Genomic DNA, 24,478 nt, shown 5'->3' on the forward strand with positions numbered 1-24,478 from the left:
ACGCCTAAGCTAATTGGCCACCATGCTCTCAGTTTAATAGATGCCTAGTGTATCAGAAGATACCATAGCACTTGTTTGACAGACACCATGATCTAGTACGTGGAAAGTGATGGTTGCTAAGGATCTTCGTCACAACGAACAGAAAGTTAGCAATACTGAAATAGATTTGTAACCGAGGAGGCTTGGCTCTGACTCTCCTAAATAAAATCAGTAAGATTGTAATTAGCTTTAGCTGTTCCGTGTTTCATGAACAATATTTCATTTGGCACAATATCAAAGAAATATGGCTGAAAAAGGTGGCAAAACAATTTATTTGGAGATCTGTAACATCAACCTCATATTTAAAAAGCATTTGTCTGAGGTATGATGGTGTTCTACACATCATGCATTGTTTATCCCTTTCATTTTGTTGAAGGTCAAAGTTACAACTCATCTCTGCCTTTATTAAAGTTGGCCAGTCGCTTGACACTATTCTGTCGATAACCCGACTACTGTCACTGCAGGCACTATTTAACAAGTATCAATCAGATACTTCAACATTTTTTTTGTATGTTTATATCATTCTCCCATTCCCTCCCAGCTAGCCTATGGAGTTTTGTTAACCACAATTTCTTATTCTCTTCCATGTAGGCAAAAGTAGATGGTTTGATAATCTCAAACACGACAGTATCTCGTCCATCATCATTAAAGAGCCCTGAGAAGAAAGAGACGGGAGGACTGAGTGGCCAACCCTTAAAAGAGCTCTCCACTCAAACCATCAAGGATATGTATCAATTAACAAAAGGTAAACAGACTGTAGCACACAAATATGCTCTCCACTCAAACCATCAAGGATATGTATCAATTAACAAAAGGTAAACAGACTAACACACAAAATATGCTCTTCACTCAAACCATCAAGGATATGTATCAATTAACAAAAGGTAAACAGACTCACACACAAAATATGCTATCCAATCAAACCATCAGGAATATGTATCAATTAACAAAAGGTAAACAGACTCACACACAAAATATGCTATCCAATCAAACCATCAGGAATATGTATCAATTAACAAAAGGTAAACAGACTCACACACAAAATATGCTATCCAATCAAACCATCAGGAATATGTATCAATTAACAAAAGGTAAACAGACTGTAGCACAAAATATGCTCTCCACTCAAACCATCAGGGATATGTATCTATTAACAAAAGGTAAACAAACTCACACACAAAATATTCTTTCCACTCAAACCATCAGGGATATGTATCAATTAACAAAAGGTAAACAGACTAACACACAAATTATGCTCTCCACTCAAACCATCAGGAATATGTATCAATTAACAAAAGGTAAACAGACTCACACACAAAATATGCTCTCCACTCAAACCATCAGGGATATGTATCAATTAACAAAAGGTAAACAGACTAACACCCAAAATATGCTCTCCACTCAAACCATCAGGAATATGTATCAATTAACAAAAGGTAAACAGACTCACACACAAAATATGCTCTCCACTCAAACCATCAGGAATATGTATCAATTAACAAAAGGTAAACAGACTCACACACAAAATATGCTCTCCACTCAAACCATCAGGAATATGTATCAATTAACAAAAGGTAAACAGACTGTAGCACAAAATATGCTCTCCACTCAAACCATCAGGGATATGTATCTATTAACAAAAGGTAAACAGACTAACACCCAAAATATGCTCTCCACTTAAACCATCAGGAATATGTATCAATTAACAAAAAGTAAACAGACTCACACACAAAATATGCTCTCCACTCAAACCATCAGGAATATGTATCAATTAACAAAAGGTAAACAGACTCACACACAAAATATGCTCTCCACTCAAACCATCAGGAATATGTATCAATTAACAAAAGGTAAACAGACTAACACACAAAATATGCTCTCCACTCAAACCATCAGGGATATGTATCTATTAACAAAAGGTAAACAGACTAACACACAAAATATGCTCTCCACTCAAACCATCAGGGATATGTATCAATTAACAAAAGGTAAACAGACTAACACACAAAATATGCTCTCCACTCAAACCATCAGGGATATGTATCAATTAACAAAAAGTAAACAGACTGTAGCACAAAAAATATGCTCTCCACTCAAACCACTAGGGATATGTATCAATTAACAAAAGGTAAACAGACTCACACACAAAATATGCTATCCAATCAAACCATCAGGAATATGTATCAATTAACAAAAGGTAAACAGACTCACACACAAAATATGCTATCCAATCAAACCATCAGGAATATGTATCAATTAACAAAAGGTAAACAGACTCACACACAAAATATGCTATCCAATCAAACCATCAGGAATATGTATCAATTAACAAAAGGTAAACAGACTGTAGCACAAAATATGCTCTCCACTCAAACCATCAGGGATATGTATCTATTAACAAAAGGTAAACAGACTCACGCACAAAATATTCTTTCCACTCAAACCATCAGGGATATGTATCAATTAACAAAAGGTAAACAGACTAACACCCAAAATATGCTCTCCACTCAAACCATCAGGGATATGTATCAATTAACAAAAGGTAAACAGACTAACACCCAAAATATGCTCTCCACTCAAACCATCAGGAATATGTATCAATTAACAAAAGGTAAACAGACTCACACACAAAATATGCTCTCCACTCAAACCATCAGGGATATGTATCAATTAACAAAAGGTAAACAGACTAACACCCAAAATATGCTCTCCACTCAAACCATCAGGAATATGTATCAATTAACAAAAGGTAAACAGACTCACACACAAAATATGCTCTCCACTCAAACCATCAGGAATATGTATCAATTAACAAAAGGTAAACAGACTCACACACAAAATATGCTCTTCACTCAAACCATCAGGAATATGTATCAATTAACAAAAGGTAAACAGACTAACACACAAAATATGCTCTCCACTCAAACCATCAGGAATATGTATCAATTAACAAAAGGTAAACAGACTAACACACAAAATATGCTCTCCACTCAAACCATCAGGGATATGTATCTATTAACAAAAGGTAAACAGACTCACACACAAAATATTCTTTCCACTCAAACCATCAGGGATATGTATCAATTAACAAAAGGTAAACAGACTAACACACAAATTATGCTCTCCACTCAAACCATCAGGAATATGTATCAATTAACAAAAGGTAAACAGACTAACACACAAAATATGCTCTCCACTCAAACCATCAGGGATATGTATCAAATAACAAAAAGTAAACAGACTGTAGCACAAAAAATATGCTCTCCACTCAAACCACCAGGGATATGTATCAATTAACAAAAGGTAAACAGACTAACACCCAAAATATGCTCTCCACTCAAACCATCAGGGAGGGGAGGTGGATGGAAGGGAGAGGTAGGGGATTGCATGTATATTACTTGCACAGTCAGTGGATTCATTAGAAAGTGGTAGAACACCACTATTTGTTCTCATTCATCCAAGAAATTGGATGTGTTGCATGATATCCATACTGCTACAATCTGCCTTACTTCTTTCATACCCACTGGTACAATGCCTGTAATAGTATGTAAGCATGCAGTGCAAAATGCATTGCTAATTGTTTTTGTCTTGATAACAATAATTGCCACACTGTAGTTACTCATGATGCCAATTACAATCAACTGATCTGTGATTCAATTTCAAGTTAGTTTGTTTTCCATCATCTGGAAGTTGAAATGTGCAAATCCGAAAATGAAACTAAGCCACTTTCAGTTAGATATGTATTATATATTACCAAGGGAGCAAAATATTAGAGAGATATTGGAACAAAGATGTTTTTCCTCATTTTACTATGATCAAAACTTGAAAGATTTTGAAATGCTTTTAGCAAAAACTATACAGGCTGGCTTTTGGGAAGACGTTTTGGTCCATTAATTTTCACATCTTCTTGCAGGCAATATTCCGATCATTGGTGTGGGTGGAATTCAATCTGGGAGAGATGCATATGAGAAGATCCGAGCAGGGGCATCATTGGTACAGCTTTACTCTGCCCTATCATATGAAGGACCACCATTAGTAGCAAGGATCAAACGAGAACTAATCAATGAACTAAAGTAAGTTTATACTGCAGCATGTATGTACATTAGTTCGTTAGAGTGCTTGTATCATGAGAGGGTCTGCAATAAATTGCAACAAATCATGCAAGACCCAACACACCCTTTCTTTGAACACTACAATTACAACCGCTCTGGACTGCGGTTATGCCCACCACGTACACTTAGGCCCCGCTACAGATACTCAATGGGTCTAAATCTATCCATATATTTAATTCACAAGTGAGAAGATAAGTTTCTTATTTGTAGGACTTGCTGTATATATGTTTGTATTACTGTATGTGTATTGCAGTCTATTGATACTTATACTATTGCTTTTCTTTTTTCTTTTCTTTTTTTCATTTACGACCTGTGTAAGCCAAATTTCCGATAGTGGACAATAAATTCAAATTCAGTTCATGTTTTCAATGATTGCATGATTATATAAATTTGCAAGTCTGTGCATATTCTCTGAAAGGTAGTCTCAATAGCTTTCCTAATCTCTGGCAAGGGTTCTCCGCTGATATTTTGGATGTTTTAATGCAGTCTCAGCATGTCAGAATGAATTTCCTTTTTATTTGACATCTCTGCCAAGTAATCTCCTTGGGTAGAGCTCTGTTTGGGAAGCTCTCTGTGAGAGTTGCTGTTTTTTAAATAAATTTAAAAAATGTTACTCTTATTTTTCAGATCAGGAGGATTTGAGACTGTTGAGGCTGCTGTTGGTGCTGACCATAGATGATGAAAAAAGGTGGTGAATGATCTATGTAGAGGAATAATCTGACCATCTGAGAAGGATCTAGCTTGGAGTTTAATGTACTCGATTGGCTAGTTTGGTAATGGAACCACCTTAACATTGTCAATAGCTTCGTTGCCAATGTTCAACCAAGCCCAATCCATGAAATGTGATTCCCATTATTTTGGTGGGTATTGTGAGCAAACTTCGAGAACTATTTATGGTAGGCCCATGAGCAGATTAAAGAAGTAGTCCATCTGGATTAAGATGAATAAGCAATGTGCCTTAAAGATTACATGGGGGCTATTTGGTTTACTGATACAGTTATGCCGCTGGTTGTAAGGTGCCCATACTTTTTCCAGGAAATCCAGGGACATGATATTGAACCCCGCCCCCCAACCCCCCTCCATGTTGACTTGGTCAATACCCTTCACTGTATGTTAAAAAGGAGGGCTGGCATTTTCAGTCATTTTTCTTAGTGGGCATAAGCCCATGTTTAATACACCAAGTCTCTATATTCCTCACTTAGTGCAACAGAATGCTTTTGAAGTGAATTTCAGACTATGAAAGGATTGAAACATCTGGGTTGCCTTTATCTGTGAGCCATGAATGAATTTTAAGTTTGTGTTAGTAAACCATCGCAAATTAATTAAGTTCAAGTTGTCTCTGAACAGGAGGCTAAAGATATCAAATTGAAATTTAGGCCTGGCCTTTTTTTCAAGTCTGAAGATATTCCCTGGACAGTACATAAAATCTTTGGACATTTCCAGGGACAGTTCTAATCTGGGGACTGCACATGAAATGCAGGGAACTGTCCTTGGAAATCAGGACGTCCGGTCACCTTACTGAAGAGCTACCTGAATCGGTGCATTTATTAATAGGTTCCTCATGTCATAATTGGTGTTGGTAGACCAGGTTTTGTATGAGACAGACCGCCATCTTTAATGTGGTGGTTAAAATACCTCACGGTTTGTGCATTACAAGCGCATATGCTGTATTCATTGGCAAGTTGTCTCAATCTCCGTATCCTTCCATTAAGCCATCATGCCACAGAGAGTATTATTTCTTGTGTTATTGCACCATGTCTAGTAGTAGACATCTTTGTGGTATCATCATAAATTCTTTGCCATAAATGTAAATTTGATATTTAGTTTATGTAATTGAAAGCTTAAATTAGCTGATTATCATGTCTCTACTGTTTGAAGGGCTCATGACCCTAATCTTGTGAGCTATCTTAACGAATAACAATTATGACCAACAGGGTAACTTCAGAATTTATTTACTGAACTTTAAATGTGTCTTTCTTTCTTTTTATTGGTGGAAGCTCAAATTTGGTAGTATTTCATTACCGAGGTATAATTTGTGACTTGTACGGTGCTTGGCAAGAAATGAAGAGGACCTGTTCTGCTTTTGTTGTCATGTTTCAAGGTTCTATTGTGTGAAATTGATTTAGCCATCCTATCATTAACTCTGTTTGGTTGCTTCTGTATTTGGTAAAGTTGCTAACCAGTGGAAATTATGATCCACAATATCCTCTGGCAGCAAAGAATTTTTATGGCCAACTGCTATACAAGTAGAAAATGTTGAAAGAAAAAGATGTATGCAGTATCTGGGGAAAACCTTACGTTTAATGAGGAAATCATCAGATCATGTTTGTAATGTTCCCATGAATGAACAGATGCATTTATGTACAAGAGAACCTATATAATGAACTATTTTGTCTCAAGAGAAATAAAGGGTGTTTTGGGGGGGGGGGGGGGGGATTACTGTAAGCCAGACATTCAGACCAAAGGGGGGGTGGTGGGGTTACTCTAAGCAAGACCTTAGACCAACACAAGAAGCCTTGTTATGTTCCATTGTTATATAATACAATGTCCATTCTGTCCATTTCAGTCTCCTGTAACCCTGATAAAGACACCATAATTGAAACCAGCTGTACAGAACTAATCTTTGTTATACTGTATATGTGTCTCATGAAGTTGTACAACACATTCGCAAACTGAAAGAAATCAGACTCAGGAGAATACTAGTCCGTTGGAATCACTTTTATTGAGAAAAAAAAAAAAAACGTTGTAGCCCACTTGGACCTATGTGTTGTACACACTGGAGTATAAACAGAATACAAGAACAAGACAAAGGTGTAAACTTACTCCAACACTTTGGAGACCCTTTTCTCGGTCATGATGAGCCCCTCTTAGAAACAATGAATAGACGATATTATGCGTAATCATTCGCAATGGTGAAACTGTCACCACTCATCAAACTGGTGCATTACATAAAGTGAAATGCCTTGCTTTGGAGATAACTTGAGGAAAAGTATCTCCAGAGTGAAAACCATACATATTGTGGTGACACGTTGCTCAGTTTCTACTACAATGACAAACTCAATGTAAATCTAAATCAATTCATCAATTTCATGAAACTGACAAATCTTGTGAAGAGAGTAAAGAACAAACATGACCTTTATTTCCTCACTTCCCAAGGGTCATAATGTTATTATTTTAGTTATGTTTAGAGCAGTATATTGAATTGGGATCAAACACATATGAAACAGAACTTTGTGTCGGTCTATCATTAATGGCACACCAATCACAGAGTGCTCGGCTACATGTCTCAAGGTTCTCTAACAGACATCCCTGTATTCTCACCAATGTACAAATGTCTCAGTAACTCATTTATGGCAAAACATATCATAACATATCTCCAGTAAGTTTTAAAGATGCTGCAACTTTGAATATGAGAATATGGATATATTTCAACCTGAAGTTAAAGGGTGTGAAGACTCGCGCAAAAAGAAACGTCTAATGCCGGTAATCTGACCTAGTTTCTAATCAGGTGTAACAGAAATGTTAGACACCACCATCGATCCCAGAAAATACACACAGCTTGCTAACGTTGGTAATCAGACACTAGTGTACAGTCAGTACATACAGCTGCGGTCAATACCCACAGCACAGTGTATATACGATACAGCGATGGACATCTCAGGTCCAGCTAAAGATAACAAGGTATCACGTTTCATTACTGTCTGCATTTTGTAGCGACACAAACAAAAGGTCACTTGCAAGAAACAGAAAGTTAACTTTTTCAGATGGCCGCCCGCGGTTTGGGGCGAGTCTTCAATGCCTTTAACCATGCTAATCTACCAAGGTCTGTTGGGTGAAAATTCCACCCCTAACTAAATATGTGCTTCAATATACTCCTGTAAGTGGTAGTGGTCCATGCCAGCGCTCCAACCATAGAGAGTTTCGCCTGGCTTCCGGTCTATAAAATTAGGATGTTGTGGAAAGTTCCTCTCCATCAAGTAGGAGACTACAAACCTCCTTGTAGTTTTAGTCTTGAGCTCATCTTTGCACACATCTCTCTATAAAGAGTCCAGCAAAGAGATGTTGAGTAAATCCAAAACTAGCAAATAATGAAAATTGATTTTCTATTTTACTTTGTCATTTATCATGTCTCTTTTCCAGCTTTCTTCTGTTTCTTCTTCTCAGCCTCCTCTTCTTTCTCTTTCTCAATTTCGGCGACAAACTTCTCAATTTCTTCCAATTCAAACATCTGGAGAGGTAACAGATAAAAACAAATTTGAAACCTAGTTTCATTACCTAGATTATTTTAAGGCAGTAACTAAGCATCTAGATACATATGGGCATAGCTAACATTGCTGTCATAACTATTTCTTTATACTACTAAGTAAGACAAAACAAGACAGTAAGACTCACCCCCACCCCCTCATCATCTGTTGATACAGCTACAAACTGTAGTTACTTCAATATATATATATGGGTACATATACGTATATATAACGATTCTCAGAGCACATACAGTAAGCAGCAGATTACCTTTAATGGCTCTCCTCGCTTCATGACTGCCATCTCGATGTTCTTGGCACCGGATTGCACCACTTCTAGTAGAGCCTTCACGGCCAACTTGACCGTTTCATGTTCAGAGGCTGAAACTTCCTCTGAATAATGTTCCTCCAGGAATTCCCTGACGGACTTTGCACTCCGACCTATTGCATTCGCCTATTTGAAGTTTAAGAGATTTAAAAACATTCTAGAGTTAATAGCAAACAAAATAAAAGCACTGATCTATTGCACAGTAATATACAAACATCTCTTGAAGCATTGCCCTATCTTTGGGACAGAACTGACAAACGTGAACATTGCACAGCTGTTAATTAAATATGGGCAGAATTGTGCTGGTCAAGTTGAAATCAAATGAAACTGAAATTCACCACTTTTGTTTGGGAATTTCCCTTTTTTTTCCCCCCATGCAGGACTGTACCAACCCAGACTGAACTAAACTGGTAATTTACTCCACTGCTAAGGGTTACAGACTCACACGTTGGGTTTGGTTATCCTTCTGTCCTTAGCCATTCATCTTTTAAATCATCTTGTAAGGAGACTTTTAAGAGAGACGTAACAGCACCACATCATACGTTGTCTGCCTCTCAAAAAACGAATGTTATCTCTCACTGAACTAATATAGTATTTGATTTTAATCTTACCTTCCATGAATGGTACGTTCCAGCTGGATCAGTTTGGTAAAGTCTTGGGGTACCATCATAATCAAACCCCATGACTAGAGTAGACAAACCAAATGGTCTCCTACCATTGCTCTGAGTGTATCTCTGATAAAGAAAAATAGAAAATGCTCTTTCTTTAAACTGGTTGAAAACTTTAAATCTTTTCAAGCAGACCCTTAATACCATAGATGTCAAATTTAGGTTCTTCACAAAGAGTGAGTATACTGCAAAGGATATCCGCACAGTGGATGTCATGAACTGTTGTGGCCTGTAAATCTTGAGCATGTGCTTAAGGTACACTTTATTCAAAATCAAAGGTGACATTTCCAGTCTTATGTCATACAGGTAGGGGATCTGGGATTTGCACATATAAGACTGGCTTACGTGTAGGGTATGTATCCGCAAGTCTCTGGTTTACTTGTAGAAGAACTGATGCCCAATGCTTTTGGCAGTTTGTGTGTTGATACTCATGTGTATTTGGAGAATCCTGCTCTGAAATCTAACTATTCTCATGCTTACAATTACATAGTATTTATAATCTTTCTCCATACAGTCTGTTACATTTACACCGTTCCTTGTTACAGTTTTCCTAATACTGCATTTCAAGTCGTAATTACAATTATTGCACACTACATTCAAGAAACTTTTATTTTTTTCCTGTTTGGACAATCTCAATTGTCCAGGTGTTACAGTAAGTCATCATCACACTGCTCACCTGCTTCAGCTGAGCCATATGCCTTGTTATATATTCAACTGTGACTGGATCTTCCACCGTTAGTTTGTGACTTTGACATTCTACACGGGCCCGGTTAATCAAAATACGAGCATCAGCAGTAAGACCTACAGCAAATAGATATGTATATTTAAAAGGTATACTTTAAAGGCTGGGCAGGGGATGGGTAGGGGGGTTGGGAAGGGCTAGGATTAGGGAAGGTCAGTAGAGGAAGAGTTGACATGGGTAGGGGAGAGGTTGGGTAGGGTAAGGTAAGGGTAGGAAGGGAAGGGGAAGACCAGACATGGGTTGGGGAAAGGTTGACATGGATAGGGAAAGGATTGGGTAGAAGGGGCTGGGTAGCGGAAAGATTGGGTAGCGGGAGGATTGGGTAGCGGAAGGACTGAGTTGGGTAGGAGAGGGGTTGGGTAGGAGAAAGTTTGGTATGGTAAGGTTGGGGAGAGGTTGGGTAGGGTAGGGGAAGAAGGCTCATAAACTTGCTCAGCCTATTATTGCACGAGACGTTTAATTGACAACATCAGAAATATGGGGATTGGAAAACAACTGTAAGTGAAATGTTGGTTTTTCTGCTTGCATTTCAACACACTAAAAACACACTAAATATCTGTTTTTATAATTATTGGACGGCGGGAAATTTATAAACTTGATGTTTTATGTTACTGAGAGCAGCTGTTTTGGGTAGATCTAAACAAACTTAATTTTTAAATGCCATTTCTGACGTGTACAGCACTGACCGACAATAGGGATTATGTTTCATCTTTTGATACAAACTCAAACAAACCTTTATAACAAAGGAGTGTGTTCCTTTTAGCGTGTTCCTTTAGGTACAACCCAATCACATTCAGACCGAATAGCAAAATAGATGGTTGGCTAAGTTAAGCTAACGTAGGTCTAAATTCTAAAGGGTTGGTAACCAGATGATATCATACCTGCAAAGGCCATGCATACATGATCATCTAGCAGGCATATCTTGCGTACAGTTCTTTCTTCTTGCAGCTTTGCGACGGATTTCTTCTCCACTCCTAACACCACAATGTCTTGTCCTCTCACGCCGACCTGTAAGATGAATAAGTGAGCCAGACCTCAACACATTGATATTCTTCCATAGTGTATTGTCAAAACAGTTTATGTTTTGGTGGGGTGGAATTACTGTGGCATACTTTGCGTTAGATTAAGTCTTAGTCATTGAACAGCTGTAAATTATGGAACACCAATAGGCGAGCATCAGATGATGTAGTTCTGGAAGATGTATCTGCATACATTATTACTGGATGTTTAACTGACATATGACTGATGTCAAGGTATTGCTCAGAGCTGTCACAGGTTCATGATTTCATTTAATGTAAAAGTTAAAACAACTGATAAACTGAAGAGAATCATAGTACTTGCTTGGTGACCATCTTGGTGCATACACAAAATGCCAATGAGCTGACTTGAATATGGACATAGGGAATAATTTATCTCGTACCACATCGCAAAAGCTATGCAAAATGGTCTACTTGCTGTAAGTGCAATGATGTATACATAGTATTAGTAGTTTTATTATGTACACAGCCATCAAAACTGCTGCATAAATTTTAACCCTAAATATTCCCTGGACCATACTGTGCTGGAAGATATAAACAAGGTTATATGTTTAATTATTTTCATATTATTGTGTACTGTACCTGATAATATGCAGCCTTTTGGTATTCCATTTAGGCTAGGCCCAACCACAATGAAAACAGACTGCCAACATGCATGTAGGTTTTGCTGACAATATGTGTTTTACACAGTTTTGTACATTCAACCTGTTCTGTATAACATGCAACATTCTAACAATCACTCAAAGGCTAGTTAAACCAGTTTGGCATCAAAGTTCCAATATTTCAAGAGTGAACAGAAATTAGAACAGTATTGATCATGACTTGTTTGACATGCAATTGTAACTTGGGCTAGAAGAACAATAGTAAAACTCATGTTACTGTCAAGTACATTCATGGGAGATACTACTGTAAACCTATGGCCACTTTGTACTTCGAGTGATATTTTTCAGCTGAGGGGACTGATGACTTGTAAGTCCAGTACTTCATTGATGCACTTACTGTAGGCCTAGTTAGGTTAGCCTAGGCCTAGCTTAACTTACGCCGAGGTTCATTGTTAGGATACGTATCGTATACTATGACTTACGGCAGTGGAACCTTTCTTGACAGCTTCTTGTGCATATTCAACTTGAAACAAATGGCCATCAGGCGAGAAAACAGTTATAGCTCTATCATATCGGTCACTCATCTTGAATCGTTTAAATGTACTCTTCCTACTCTTAGAAATATAGACAGAGATTATTTCAATGTTCGGGTTTCTATGGCACAAGACCCAGCTAAGCGAAATGCTGTTGTGGTTCAGTGGACAATACGTCGCGTGCAGTGATATGGCGATTTTGAAAACCACAGAGAAAGCTCATCTTAGATTTCTATGTTACTGTGTGGCTAACTTGCAGAAAAAGCGGAGTAACATCATAACGATGGCGCTACTCGGAAATACGTAATAACTTTGGGTGATAAATAAGAAGCATATCATCCAATTTTGTACAATTGCGAACTGTGAGGCACAACGAAGGATCTTGATCGCAAAATTGGCACTTTTCAAAGGAGACTACTTCGTAATATTCTCAACATTAGGTGGACCAATAACAATTGGTATCAAACGATGAGCTCTACAATGAAACCAACCAAACACCTTGGTCATCCATAGTCGCACATTGAAGATTGAGATTTTTCGGTCATGTAGTAAGACTCCAGGAGAACGCTCCGGCAAAGGTTACTTTAAGAGAAGCATGGAGTCAAGGGCGTAGGAACCGGGGGGCTGTGGGGCGCCAGCCCCCCAGTGAAAAATATGGGGGGCGGAAGTATCATTCCGAACCCCCCTCCCCCCCCCCCCCCCCGCTTTGCAAGTCAGAAAACCCTTTTTCATTTCCAAATGAAAAAAATCTCATTTGGAGCACCAAATTGCATCTAAGGCCAGGTGAAAATGCAAAATTATTTACAAAATGGAGTGGGTGTTGAAGTGTGCTATATTGCACCAAATTGCATCTGAGACCACCTGGAAATGCAAAAAAAATCCAAAGGGGAGGAGACCCCTTTTCCAGGCCGGCCATCAGTCTTCAGCCCCCCCCCCCCCACTCAAAAGTACCTTCCTACGCCACTGCATTGAGATATACTGCTAAACCATTAGGAAGGCCCGTGACTACCTTGCTTGGAAAAATAAAGTCGCAATTTAAGGACGTTAACATTAACAACTTCGAGGAAGCAATAAACCTTGCGCAAAGTCGTGATACGTGGCGGAGGTTAATCACTGAGCATGTCGGATAGACGAGACTCAACTAATTACTACTTGCTACCGTACTATATCATCTAAATGCCTATGCCTTAGTTGACGGTATTTTCATCTGGCAAAATAGACAGGCACTTATAACATATATCCATCGTGATCAACTCTTATCTACGACAACTTTAATAACTAAATCATATTCAACAATCTAACAGAACAAATCCTTTATATAATAAAGCATATTTAATGTCAATGTAATATTGCATTTCAGTAACACTTTTACTTTTGCCCGGAGTTGTTCTTCAAAGCAGCAATGCATATGAGTGCTGAAAAGGGGCGTCAATCCGATTTGAAACGTGGGGGGACGTAATCGATTCGAGTATTCCGGCCGTAAGTACTATCTAAGCGGAGCGCCACCATCGGTTGGCGCGCAGCGTAGCAAGAAAATTTCAGATTTCAATACCTGCCAGATCGCTGGAGATGGCACTTGCCAGGCTGGATAGCAGCCATCTAGTTGCGTGATATCGGGTGAAAATTACAAATTCGTCACTCAGGAAATCTGCAATAAAGTTCATGCGACCTTCATTTTTGGTGGATTATTTCTTTTATTATAGTGATTCCAATTGACATGAACATTAGAACCCAGTGCAAGTTGACAAATGATGCGGCGAACTGGAACCCCAGCCCCATTTTGCCCTATGTTTTAGGATAAAATACCCCTCAATTGTTCGAACCCATGACAACTAACAATCTGTGAATAAATTTTATCGTCAGACTTAGAATAGGTCCCATGTGAGTGGTGGCTAAAGTGATGAAGGCATCCAAATAAATCAGTGGTTGTTCGTTGGAGTCCTCACGCAAGTTACCTCGGTTGCTAGGTGGATCTGCACCTGGTAATCGGGTGAATTCTGGTCGGAGCGTACTATGTAACCACCGTGTACCGAGGAACGTAGCTAAGGCCTGATGATTGAGGGGGGGGGGTAGTGGCTGAAAATCCAACTGGATGGGTTTAAGCCAGAAAATTCCGACTGCTGCTTTGTACCCCCACCCACCCTCGAGCTACTTGTCAACGATACGGTCAGTGTCAGTCAGACACCCAATCTTTCGCGACTGTTTAGAACTTTTTTTCGATACATTTGTACCCACTGGCACTCATTTCACAAATTTCCCCCACCCCACCCAACCAGATATTTTTGTAAAATTTCGGGCAAAATGCTGATAAATTTTCGGGCACCTACTGAAAGAAAGATAATTTGCAATGTGTTTTTCAGTAGTTAAACTTATGATATTATTATTACCATTATAATGGAACGACTTTCATATAATTCTAACCTATATGGAAGGGTAATAAGACGGAAATGATTGTATGCTATTTGCATGCGATGTAAAAACCGATGCATGTCTATATGATATGAATTAACACGTGGAACGCGCGCGAAGCGCGCGAAAAATTTGGTTATGTTTTTCGGCCAAGTCGTTATTACCCCCCCCCCCCCCCCCAATCAAATTGGCTCCGACGCCTTTGACGGTAGTTCTATTAGGCAATCTTTTAATTGGAGTATTCAAAATCATACGAAGTTTTGTACGGTGGAGTATAAAAATCGCGAGATACAATTTCTCAAAGTGGCAAGGAAAACGTGGTAAATATGACAGATTAAAGGTAAATTTTGAACGACATTTTTCAATTTTTAGGTCATGCACAATCACAGGAATAAATGAATAGGCCTAGATAAACTAGAGTGCGACAGTCGGAAATTCCGACCGTCGCACTCCAATTTTCCAACTATCGTCAGTTTGACCAAGTTTGGGGTGAGACACTCCCACACCCCCTCTAGTGACGTCCCTGCGTGTACCCAGTGTTCTCACTGTGGATTAAACTCCGATATCACTCATCAACAAGGTAACATGGGATGCGCTGCCACGGAATATGCTCCCTATTTCATTTCCCCGATATTAGGGAACGGGCACAGTCTTTGAAACACCATCTACAACTAAACAACCAGTGGCGGCGGAACCGGGGGGGCTTGGGGGGGCTCAGCCCCCCCAATGAAAAAGTTGAGGGGGCAAATGCATGATAAGCCCCCCCAATATTTACCAAGGCTCCGAAACGTGCATCTGCTCATTTTTCAATGCATACTTGTTGATCTGTCCGATGCACACGTATACTATATAGGTGTAATAATTTTAGTAAATGCTGGGGGTACATGCATTCGTCACAGTGCTTGGTTCATAGAAATTTGTTGGCAACTGCACATGGTTTTGGAATTACCCCATTTGTTGACATTAAGAAATGCTTTCTGTTATTTCTTAAGACATTTATTTAATTATTGCATTTAATTGGTAGTAATTTACTACACTCAAAAACGTCTTTGCGAGTACACTACGAGTAATAGCCACCCTCTTGAAACACCATCGAATATACAAATTACAATGTTTTTACAGATTTTTACGTGCAATCTGAAAAAAATTGCAGGCTTGAGACCCATATTTTAGGGCTAGGTATTCGCAGCATAAAACACTCGGGAAGTGCCGTTTCCGGCCATCTGGAGGTTTTAAAAACCCAAAATTTTCTTGTACGCTCCGCGCCAACCGATGGTGGCGCTCCGCTTAGATAGTCTCCAGAGCCTTATATACAGAGGCTTTGATAGTCTCTACACATTAGCCCCCCCAATAATTTTCCCGTTCCGCCGCGCCTGTAAACAACCACTATGTACAAGCTTTGGCTCTAGCTATGAAGTGCTGTCTCTTATGATACTGACGGAGCGCACTAGTTTTCAACTGGAATCGCCCGAAGATGCGGCGTCTGTAATCCGAGGAACATACGAACTTCTCTGCTAACTCCTCAGGCTTCAACTGGGCTAGACGTTCGCGGTGAATACAGCACACCCTCACATGGTTCAGCCTCTGTTGAGTCCTGGTGCTCCGTAGCCATGTCTTCAAACGCCTCAAAGCACTAAAAGATCTCTCGGCTTCCGTCGAACTGGCGGAGGAGACGAGGAGCAACCACAAGAGAGCTTCGACTTCACCAAACATAGCCCGTACCGCTTGATTCATCAGCTTGAATATTTGTCGATACCCTCCAACCGACAACAACTGGAACTGGCCTCGGAAGAAAGGCAGACTAAGCTTAAGATTGTCGGAGAGCTCAGGGTACCAACTCACGAGATCTGGGTGGAATTCTCCATTCAGCAACATTGGGTGATATTCGATGATATGAATCCTGAGATGTGTAAGTCTTAACCAAATAGAGACGCGACAATTACTCTTTTTTCCAAATGTGTGGGGGGGACATTTGATATTGTTTTCCCCACCCATCGAAATGTGGGGGACGTGTCCATGGTGCTGGAGTGTGATATGATTCAGTAAAAGATACAATGGATCGTCTCAAGTGGGCAACTGTAGCAGTGTAGTGCCTGTAAATATATATTCGATGACAAAAAGATGAACCAAGTTATTAAGATAGCGCCATCTCTCCCGAGTAGGTAATGATTTTCTTATCTGCCCATCGTTTCTCTGTTACCTTTTTCGGTTTCTAGCTTTAAATCTTATGTGACTTTTGGCTACGTTTTGAAATCATCATGACGTCGTCTGCTCTGCTCAATATGTTCCTCACAAGCATGTTTACATGTTACACTGTTGCGAAAAATCTTAAACAGATTGTTAGTTGCTAGTGCTACTATCAAAATATTAAATTCGACTTGAAAAGGACAACATGTCTCGTGACACGCAGTTCGTTTTGAATCATCTCACTGAATTGGAGGAGCTCGCTGAAGAGGTCTTAACTGTGAAACAACAGGTTTGCTATTGAGGGTTTATGTCAGGTAACCCGAAAATTTGACCCACATACGCAACAACACTATGAGGCCTAACCTTGCCTCTCTGTCGTTCACAAGTTATGATACTCTACTGTATAGCCTAAAGATTAGGCCTTTGTACATAAGAATCCAGGCAATCGGAACAGATGATTGTCCCCATGTCAGAGCTATACAAATTTCTGAGGCCAATATGGGTAACACTAAATGCAGTAGCCCCATCCAGGCTTACTAAATATAGTTAGGGCACATGTCTAGTCATTCCTGGACAAAATAATCCAGGGAATGTGAAACTACTGAGAGGTAACTCTTCATCCATGTCCCTGGTTCCAAACATAATAACTACATAAGTTTTGGAAGGGCTACAGTATGTTCTAAGGGTATCCAGTCAAAACATCCCTTTACCAAAACGTCCCCGCTTTTTTAAGACCAAAACGTCCCCGCAGTCAAAACGTCCCCGTGAGTCAAAACGTCCCCGCTTTTATAATCAGTTGGAATGCAAGTGTGGATGTTCTTCTTTAATTCCTCTTGTATACTATTTTTTGTTTTCCTTAATTCGTTTATTCACTGAAAAACATACAGTATAGCGTATACCTTTTTCATACCAAATATAGTTAAACGATATAGTCCTTCATGATTTATTTAGCGTCTGTAATCCAACTTGCATGCCGATAACTAAGCCAAATTATAACTTACTAATTTATATATATATTCACAACTGAATGAATGTGATAGACGGGGACATTTTGACTTACGAGGACGCTTTGACCAACGGGAACAAAGCAGGGACGTTTTGGTACAGGGACGTTTTGGTAAAGGGACATTTTGACTGTTAAGCGTTCTAAGTATCTGGCCTGATATGTTGTTCAAACATCAAAAGTTCTGGCAAATTTCACGGTACTGTACATCTTTTCCATGTTGTTTTCAGTGTTTTCTCTAATGGAATTGGGTATGGTCCCATGTTACAAATTACAATACAAATAAGTATGCAAAGAGCAGTCTCTAAGCCCAAAAATATAAATGGTTAACTCAGGGATTCCAAGCTTTACTATCTTATGAATCAGTTTTAGAGCATAGGACTTCTACAACCTGTATTAACTGGTTAGAATTCCAATCTAGCCTTTTATATATTCTGTGCTCTTTCTGACACAAATTGCTTATTCTTATTTTATTAAAGAATATGACTGGAAGCAATAAAACTATTTTCATCTTTTCTTCAATAGATTGTGGATTTGGACAAGAAGAGGAATCAAAACAGAGAGGCAATTCGAGCTCTACAGAACAAAAAGAAGAAAACAACACAAGAAGGGGATAAGAAAACAAGTAAGAAGTCATATATATCATATTTAATGAGTTTCTGCTGTTTGTAGATTAATAAGAAACCCTTATTTAAGTGTGTTGAGACTTGCTGCAGTCATATCACCAGAGTCACTGAATTCTAGATTAAAGGTGATGTGACTCAAACATGTTTGTGAAGTATTTCCTAGCTCATAGGTACAGTAGTTACACATTATCAAAGTTATACTCTGAGAGCTGTTCTTGCAATGTGATAAAGGATCTCTTCTTGTGATGGAGCATAATATACTGTGTGCTGCTGGAAAACGTACTGTAACTATAAACATGTACAGTAGTGCTTGCTTTATATATATGCACACAAAAATGTGTAGGAAAAAGTAACTGTAGACCTTGTCTAACAGTTCAAGTATGTGAAGAGAGAACAGTTAATTGGGTCATTGAACTCATCCTTCAAAGTCAAGTATTTTCAGTCATTGACAGTAAAACAAGACAGGTTAGCATTCCATTTTATTTCCATAAATTGTAGTTGCCTAAGTTCAGTCTTTCAGCACAACTTATGCAGTATTCATTTAATCTTGACAAAGTTGTGGTAACAGTTAGTGTATGCAATTGTGAGTTGTTGTTATCAGTAAATATGATCTAGCAATTAGAAAGAAAAAGAGGAATGTATGCTTTTGGCATATGTTTGATATTTTAAGTGATGTACGTGGTAGTCAGGGCTTGATATACAGCAAGACAAATCACTATGGAACGCGGAAAGGGTCAACGTGAGGCGCCGTCCACTCATGACCATATCTGAATGGACGGTTCCCGAAAAGTTTGCTATGTTTGCACAGCAATCTCTGATTAGACGGTCTGTGTATCATTGGCCATCTCTAAGTGGACGGCGCCTCACGTTAAACAGCAATTTCAAAATGTATTTGAGCGGGGATCTCTAAGTGGACGGTTTCTGAGCGAACGACCATTTCTGAGTGGACGGCGCCTCATGTTGACCCTTTCCGCGTTCCATAAATCACAGATATGCCCTTCATGTGAGTCTAGTATAAAATTACCCGGGCAATTCAAAATAATTTCATTGAAAACCTTGTTAAGGTTGTGGCACTTACTGTAGGACTTCATCTATATTGTTATAATCTTTAGGTAGCACCATTTTCCCTAAATAGTCTTTCATCCATAAGATTACCTTTGTTAAGTTTCTTCCTCATTATTTTGACACTCTTGCAGATCAAAAGGAGTGGGTGTGCTTTGGAAACACATTTATGAAACTTCCTCAGTCAAAAACACAAGACATGCTTCAGGAAGGTAAGTTGCATGCATTTCTAAGTTGCCAATAGAGTTTTGATTTAAATATTAAATCTAAAGCAGTCAGCATTATATTGTTAAATGTTTCACTAGTAGAATCGATGACATGTTTTGACTCTCATTCTAAATTTCAGATCAAAACAGTCTCGATCAAGAAATTGATAAACTACACAATGAACTTCGACCTAAAGTGTCACGACTGAGAGAACTGGAAGGTCAGTATATTGTTTAAGATTGGTTGGCAAATTCAGTCGATCTGGTAACAGTTTGGGTAGATTGTAGCTGGTACCATCCTCAGATACGTTCATGAGAGTCACATCCCATAATCAGGTGTTACATTGACTTTACCACAGACTTTGGTATTCTTGAACCTTGACAGATGAAATGCCTTTAAAGGCATTGAAGACTCGCCCCAAACTGCGTGCCGCCCTCTAAAAAGTTAAATTTCCGTTGCTTGCAAATGACGTTTTCTTCTTGACGTCGCTACAAAATGCAGACAGTAATGAAAGGTGATACTTTGTTATCTTTTATCTAGACCTGAGATGTCCACGCTGCTATGTACACTGTGTTGTGGGTATTGACTGTAGCTGCATGTATTGACTGTACACTAGTGTCTAATTACCGACAGTAGCAAGCTGTGTGTGTATTTTCTGGGATCGATGGTGGAGTCTAACACTTCTGTTACACCTCATTCGAAACTAGGTCCGATTACCGGCATGAGACGTTTCTTTGTGCGCGAGTCTTCACACCCTTTAAAGTACGAGACAAAGGACAGAGAACAATACTACATATTCTGACTTGTGTAAAATAAAGCTACTGTACATGTTAAAGTTGTCAGTGTAGTTATATGAATAAGGGGTTAATCAACGGTCTAGCGTGCGTTACTCACAGGATTAATGCACGATTGGGGGATAATGCAAGCGATGCACGAGGGCGGAGCCGAGTGCATCCAGCGATAGCATTAATACCCGGAGTGCATTAATCATGTGAGTAACGCACGCTAGACCATTGATTAACCCCGTTCATTCATACACTACCATTTGTGTGGGGGGAAAATCATAAAACAAAACATTTTTGGTTACATATAACCAAAGATTTATTAAAGTGATGCCCCGTAATTTTACCGTGCGTTACTCACAGGATTAACCACGGTCAGCTGACCTGAATGGACCAATAGGATTTAGGAATCTTTACTAAGTATGAATGAATAACATTTCATAACTTGCCGAAGCATGCAAACTTTATGCACATGACAAAAGTGTGCAAGGTCGTTTTGTATTCATGTTTAAAATGAATAAAATAGCAGCTCTTGAAACATCCACAGATTTTGGAGTCTGGAGCAGTTATTGTCTTGTCCTATGAACATTTTGGGTTTCTTCAAGCCTTTGATAACTTCTGTTCAGTATAGGATATTAGGAATGTTAACACATCTGAGCTTGAACAGAGCTTAAGATGTATTGACTTTCACCAGGCTTTGAAAACATGGAAGTGTGACTAAATGCATAATTGATGATACCAGTGTCACCAAATAGGTGATTGATGATGTAGCAACAATATTGACAGGCATCATGAGTAATGGGTTATCACACACTCATACTCCAGTGGTAAAATGTCAGATATTTCAAGAAGTCTGGTTGAATGAATTTCAAGGAATAGAAAATGGAAGTGACCTTTGGCTATAAAAGTCATTAAGATGAAATCAGCATTCTACTCACCCAGCCAAGGTGTGATTTGGCAGGTTTATAAATTAATGTTAGTGTTAATTTAGTTCTTTTCTTGTCCAATTGCAACTAAGTCAACTAAAGGTTTCAGTTGTTTCAGATTTTTGTTTCATTTTGACCTGTTAGGTAAAAATAGATGTAAGTCATTAAGTGTTGCCCAACACTGTGAGGCTTTGCATTATCCATATATTCTTTAACTTAACTGATTAAAATTGTATCATGTGCATTAGGCAGATTAAGTGCAATAACTGAACGGACACTTCAAGTGCACCCAGCTAATAGCTAAAGGAACATGTAACAGATGAAAGGGTACATACCCCACCCTGCTAATAGCTGAAGGAACATGTAACAGATGAAAGGGTACATATGGCAGTAACGGCACCCTGTTAATAGCTAAAGGAACATATAACATATGAAAGGGTACATCAACGCACCAAGCTAATAGCTGAAGGAACATGTAACTGATAAAAGGGTACATCAACTGCACCCAGCTAATAGCTAAATGAACATGTAACAGATGAAAGGGTACATCAACTGCACCCAGCAAATAGCTAAAGGAACATGTACCAGATAAAAGGGTTCATAAACTGCACCCAGCTAATAGCTGAAGGATCATGTAACAGATAAAAGGGTACATCAACTGCACCCAACTAATTTTTCTGAAGGAACATGTAACAGAAAAAAGGGTACATCAACTGCACCCAACTAATTTTTTCTGAAGGAACATGTAACAGAAGAAAGGGTACATCAAGTGTGGTATATAATAACTAGTGATTTATCTAATATCTAAATTCATGTGCATGAATCTCTCTGTGATCATTCTTTTACCAGGTTTACCCGAAGCGAAAGGATTTGATCTGAAAAGTTTAACCAAAGAAGAAGCCATGGCCATTCACAGATGACGAACATGCTTACTGTAATCATGGCAACAGAAGTTAACAATGCTGTCCAGGAGGATCTAGATTCTTGATGGTTAGCAAATGCTTAATGTCTGTGTGAAACCTTTGATGATAAATCCAACATTCCCATGATACAATGGTTGGTTCCTTTTGATCATGGATGAAAATAGAAGAACTGCTGACATTAGAGAAAGTATCAGTTTGAACTTGTCAGGACAGATGCATGCTCCTTGCAAATAAGATTACAAAAACTACATCATAGGAAGAAGAGCTTTTTCATCTAAAGTATTTGGTTGTGGTCTAAATAAGATGATCCTAGAACAGGTCGGCCAACCCGTGACTGGCAATGTATTCCTCCGCACCTAAAGAAAGGAAGGACATAAGTATGGTAACTTCTTTGTTTGTAGAGTATAAAGAAGATTATGCTGCTATCAAAACAATGTCAATTGAAGAGCACAGTTTTAATTGGTGTAATCCTTCCAACACTTTGGCATCGAAACCATGTGAATACATTTTGAAATAGCATTGTGCACTCACCTCTGTACACTGAAATTCGATTCTCTTGAAATACTGTTTTTCGTAATACTGCCCCCATTTAGGTTACGGCCTGAACCAGCTGACAGTATAACGTGCTCTACACTGTAACAAAAGTCATATTTATTTTTAATCTACTTGCCTCGGAACCAAAAGAGTTCAGAGAAAACTGGGAATCATGGAGTCAGTCTTGTTGGGAAAAATATGTGGAAATTAAATTAGACAAGATCATATTGTGTATGGCACCATTAGATTACCCCATTCAGATCTAAACCAGCAAACTACATCGAACAACAATGCTTGTAAATGTATGCATTATGGATGTAAACTGGTATGTTAATGATTTAAGGAGCACCGCTACATTCACAGACCAACGTTGATATGATGGGATGGTTTTCAAGCCATGCATCTTCTCATATCCTGGTATTTGTCATTTTGACTCATACCGTTAGCTGCTACCATCATCATATAATTTTATCCTGATTGCATGATTCTTTCTTTACCAAAATTGTAACCTGTCATCATCTAAATATGTGAAACAAAATTAGCACGCCAGAAGGCTGGTTGCTTTTACTGACTTTAGAGGGGAAACCACAAGTCAAGAATCTTTGATCATTACAAATTCGCAAAATCATTAAGATGAAAAACACATACAGTATGGATGACCAAGTGATCATGAATCCCAAATCCCCCCTCTCCGCCCCCCCCCCCTCTTCTGCACTCTCTCCATGGAGTTAATCATCACTTTGTTCCAATTCTACTTTCAATATTTTAATAACTTGAATCACCTCATCTGGCAATGGATGCAAGAAAATTAACCCCTTACCCAGACAACTGCAAAAATTTGTAATCAAGGAGCATATTAGCCCTTTTTCAGTTTCCTGTTAATAGCTTTTAAAAGTGTCATTCATTATTATCGAGGTCTATGCCAGATGTGACACTGAGCTTTGCAATTGTTCAACGCGTATGAACTCGCGATTTTTCTTTTTGGGCGAGATGTTAACGCGGAGATGTCTTGTCACGTGATTTTGCAAGTGTTAAATGCTGTCACCAAAACTCTCGACAGCTTAGCGTGAGGCAGGTGGAAGCCTTCGTGGTCTAAATTTTGCATGTCTGTCGCCTTGAGTAGAAGAGGGACAACCTTCTAGTTTTTACGGAAGCCTTTATTTTTCCCTTTTTGCACCTCATAGCTACTTTAACTCCCTGAAATCGCGACAAGTTTCACAGCGTGCTGTCTACGGGATTTCAACTGATAAATGTCAAACTAATTATGAAGATGGAAGGAAGGTACAAGTCAAAGAATCCAAAAGTTAAGATGACAGTCCTTGCTGGTATTTTTTTTTAAGTTTTGCTATAAATTCTATTCCTTTAAAACTATCTGCATATTTGGCTGGGAATACAGTAAGTCATTTTAAATCATGATCTAAAGTCATTAAGCATATCCAGGGTATGATGTCGTCGAAAACTGCTACCTCCTTGAATTATGGAATATTTTGTTCCCTCCACTGGGCCTCATTAGTATG

General features: G+C 38.8%; 3 protein-coding genes across 5 annotated transcripts in view; 2 read left to right on the forward strand and 1 right to left on the reverse strand.

The window, feature by feature from the left end:
- Window positions 1-7,042, forward strand: part of LOC139962128 (dihydroorotate dehydrogenase (quinone), mitochondrial-like) — a 23,390-nt gene extending 16,348 nt beyond the window's left edge. For all 3 annotated transcript variants that reach the window (XM_071962066.1, XM_071962058.1, XM_071962049.1), the window contains 3 exons: window positions 631-784; window positions 3,953-4,112; window positions 4,779-7,042. In XM_071962066.1, coding sequence (XP_071818167.1) covers window positions 631-784; window positions 3,953-4,112; window positions 4,779-4,830 — 366 coding nt within the window. In that variant the 3' untranslated portion in view covers window positions 4,831-7,042. The remainder of the gene's footprint in view (window positions 1-630; window positions 785-3,952; window positions 4,113-4,778) is intronic.
- Window positions 6,855-12,467, reverse strand: LOC139962154 (proteasome subunit alpha type-7-like). Its single transcript, XM_071962101.1, has 6 exons — window positions 12,252-12,467; window positions 11,012-11,138; window positions 10,065-10,189; window positions 9,332-9,454; window positions 8,664-8,846; window positions 6,855-8,379 (listed from the first exon to the last, which is right to left on the reverse strand). The coding sequence occupies exons 1-6, from the start codon at window positions 12,351-12,353 to the stop codon at window positions 8,275-8,277; spliced, it is 765 nt and encodes a 254-aa protein (XP_071818202.1). The 5' UTR covers window positions 12,354-12,467; the 3' UTR covers window positions 6,855-8,274.
- A 4,521-nt stretch (window positions 12,468-16,988) lies between these two features.
- LOC139962547 (p53 and DNA damage-regulated protein 1-like) lies at window positions 16,989-22,969 on the forward strand. Its single transcript, XM_071962647.1, has 5 exons — window positions 16,989-17,187; window positions 18,427-18,526; window positions 19,724-19,801; window positions 19,936-20,016; window positions 22,354-22,969. Exons 1-5 carry the CDS (start codon window positions 17,104-17,106, stop codon window positions 22,422-22,424), a joined length of 414 nt encoding a protein of 137 aa, XP_071818748.1. The 5' UTR covers window positions 16,989-17,103; the 3' UTR covers window positions 22,425-22,969.
- Window positions 22,970-24,478: the final 1,509 nt, after the last annotated feature.

This window comes from Apostichopus japonicus, chromosome 3, assembly GCF_037975245.1.
Source record: "Apostichopus japonicus isolate 1M-3 chromosome 3, ASM3797524v1, whole genome shotgun sequence".
NCBI classification, from domain to species: Eukaryota; Metazoa; Echinodermata; class Holothuroidea; order Aspidochirotida; family Stichopodidae; genus Apostichopus; species Apostichopus japonicus.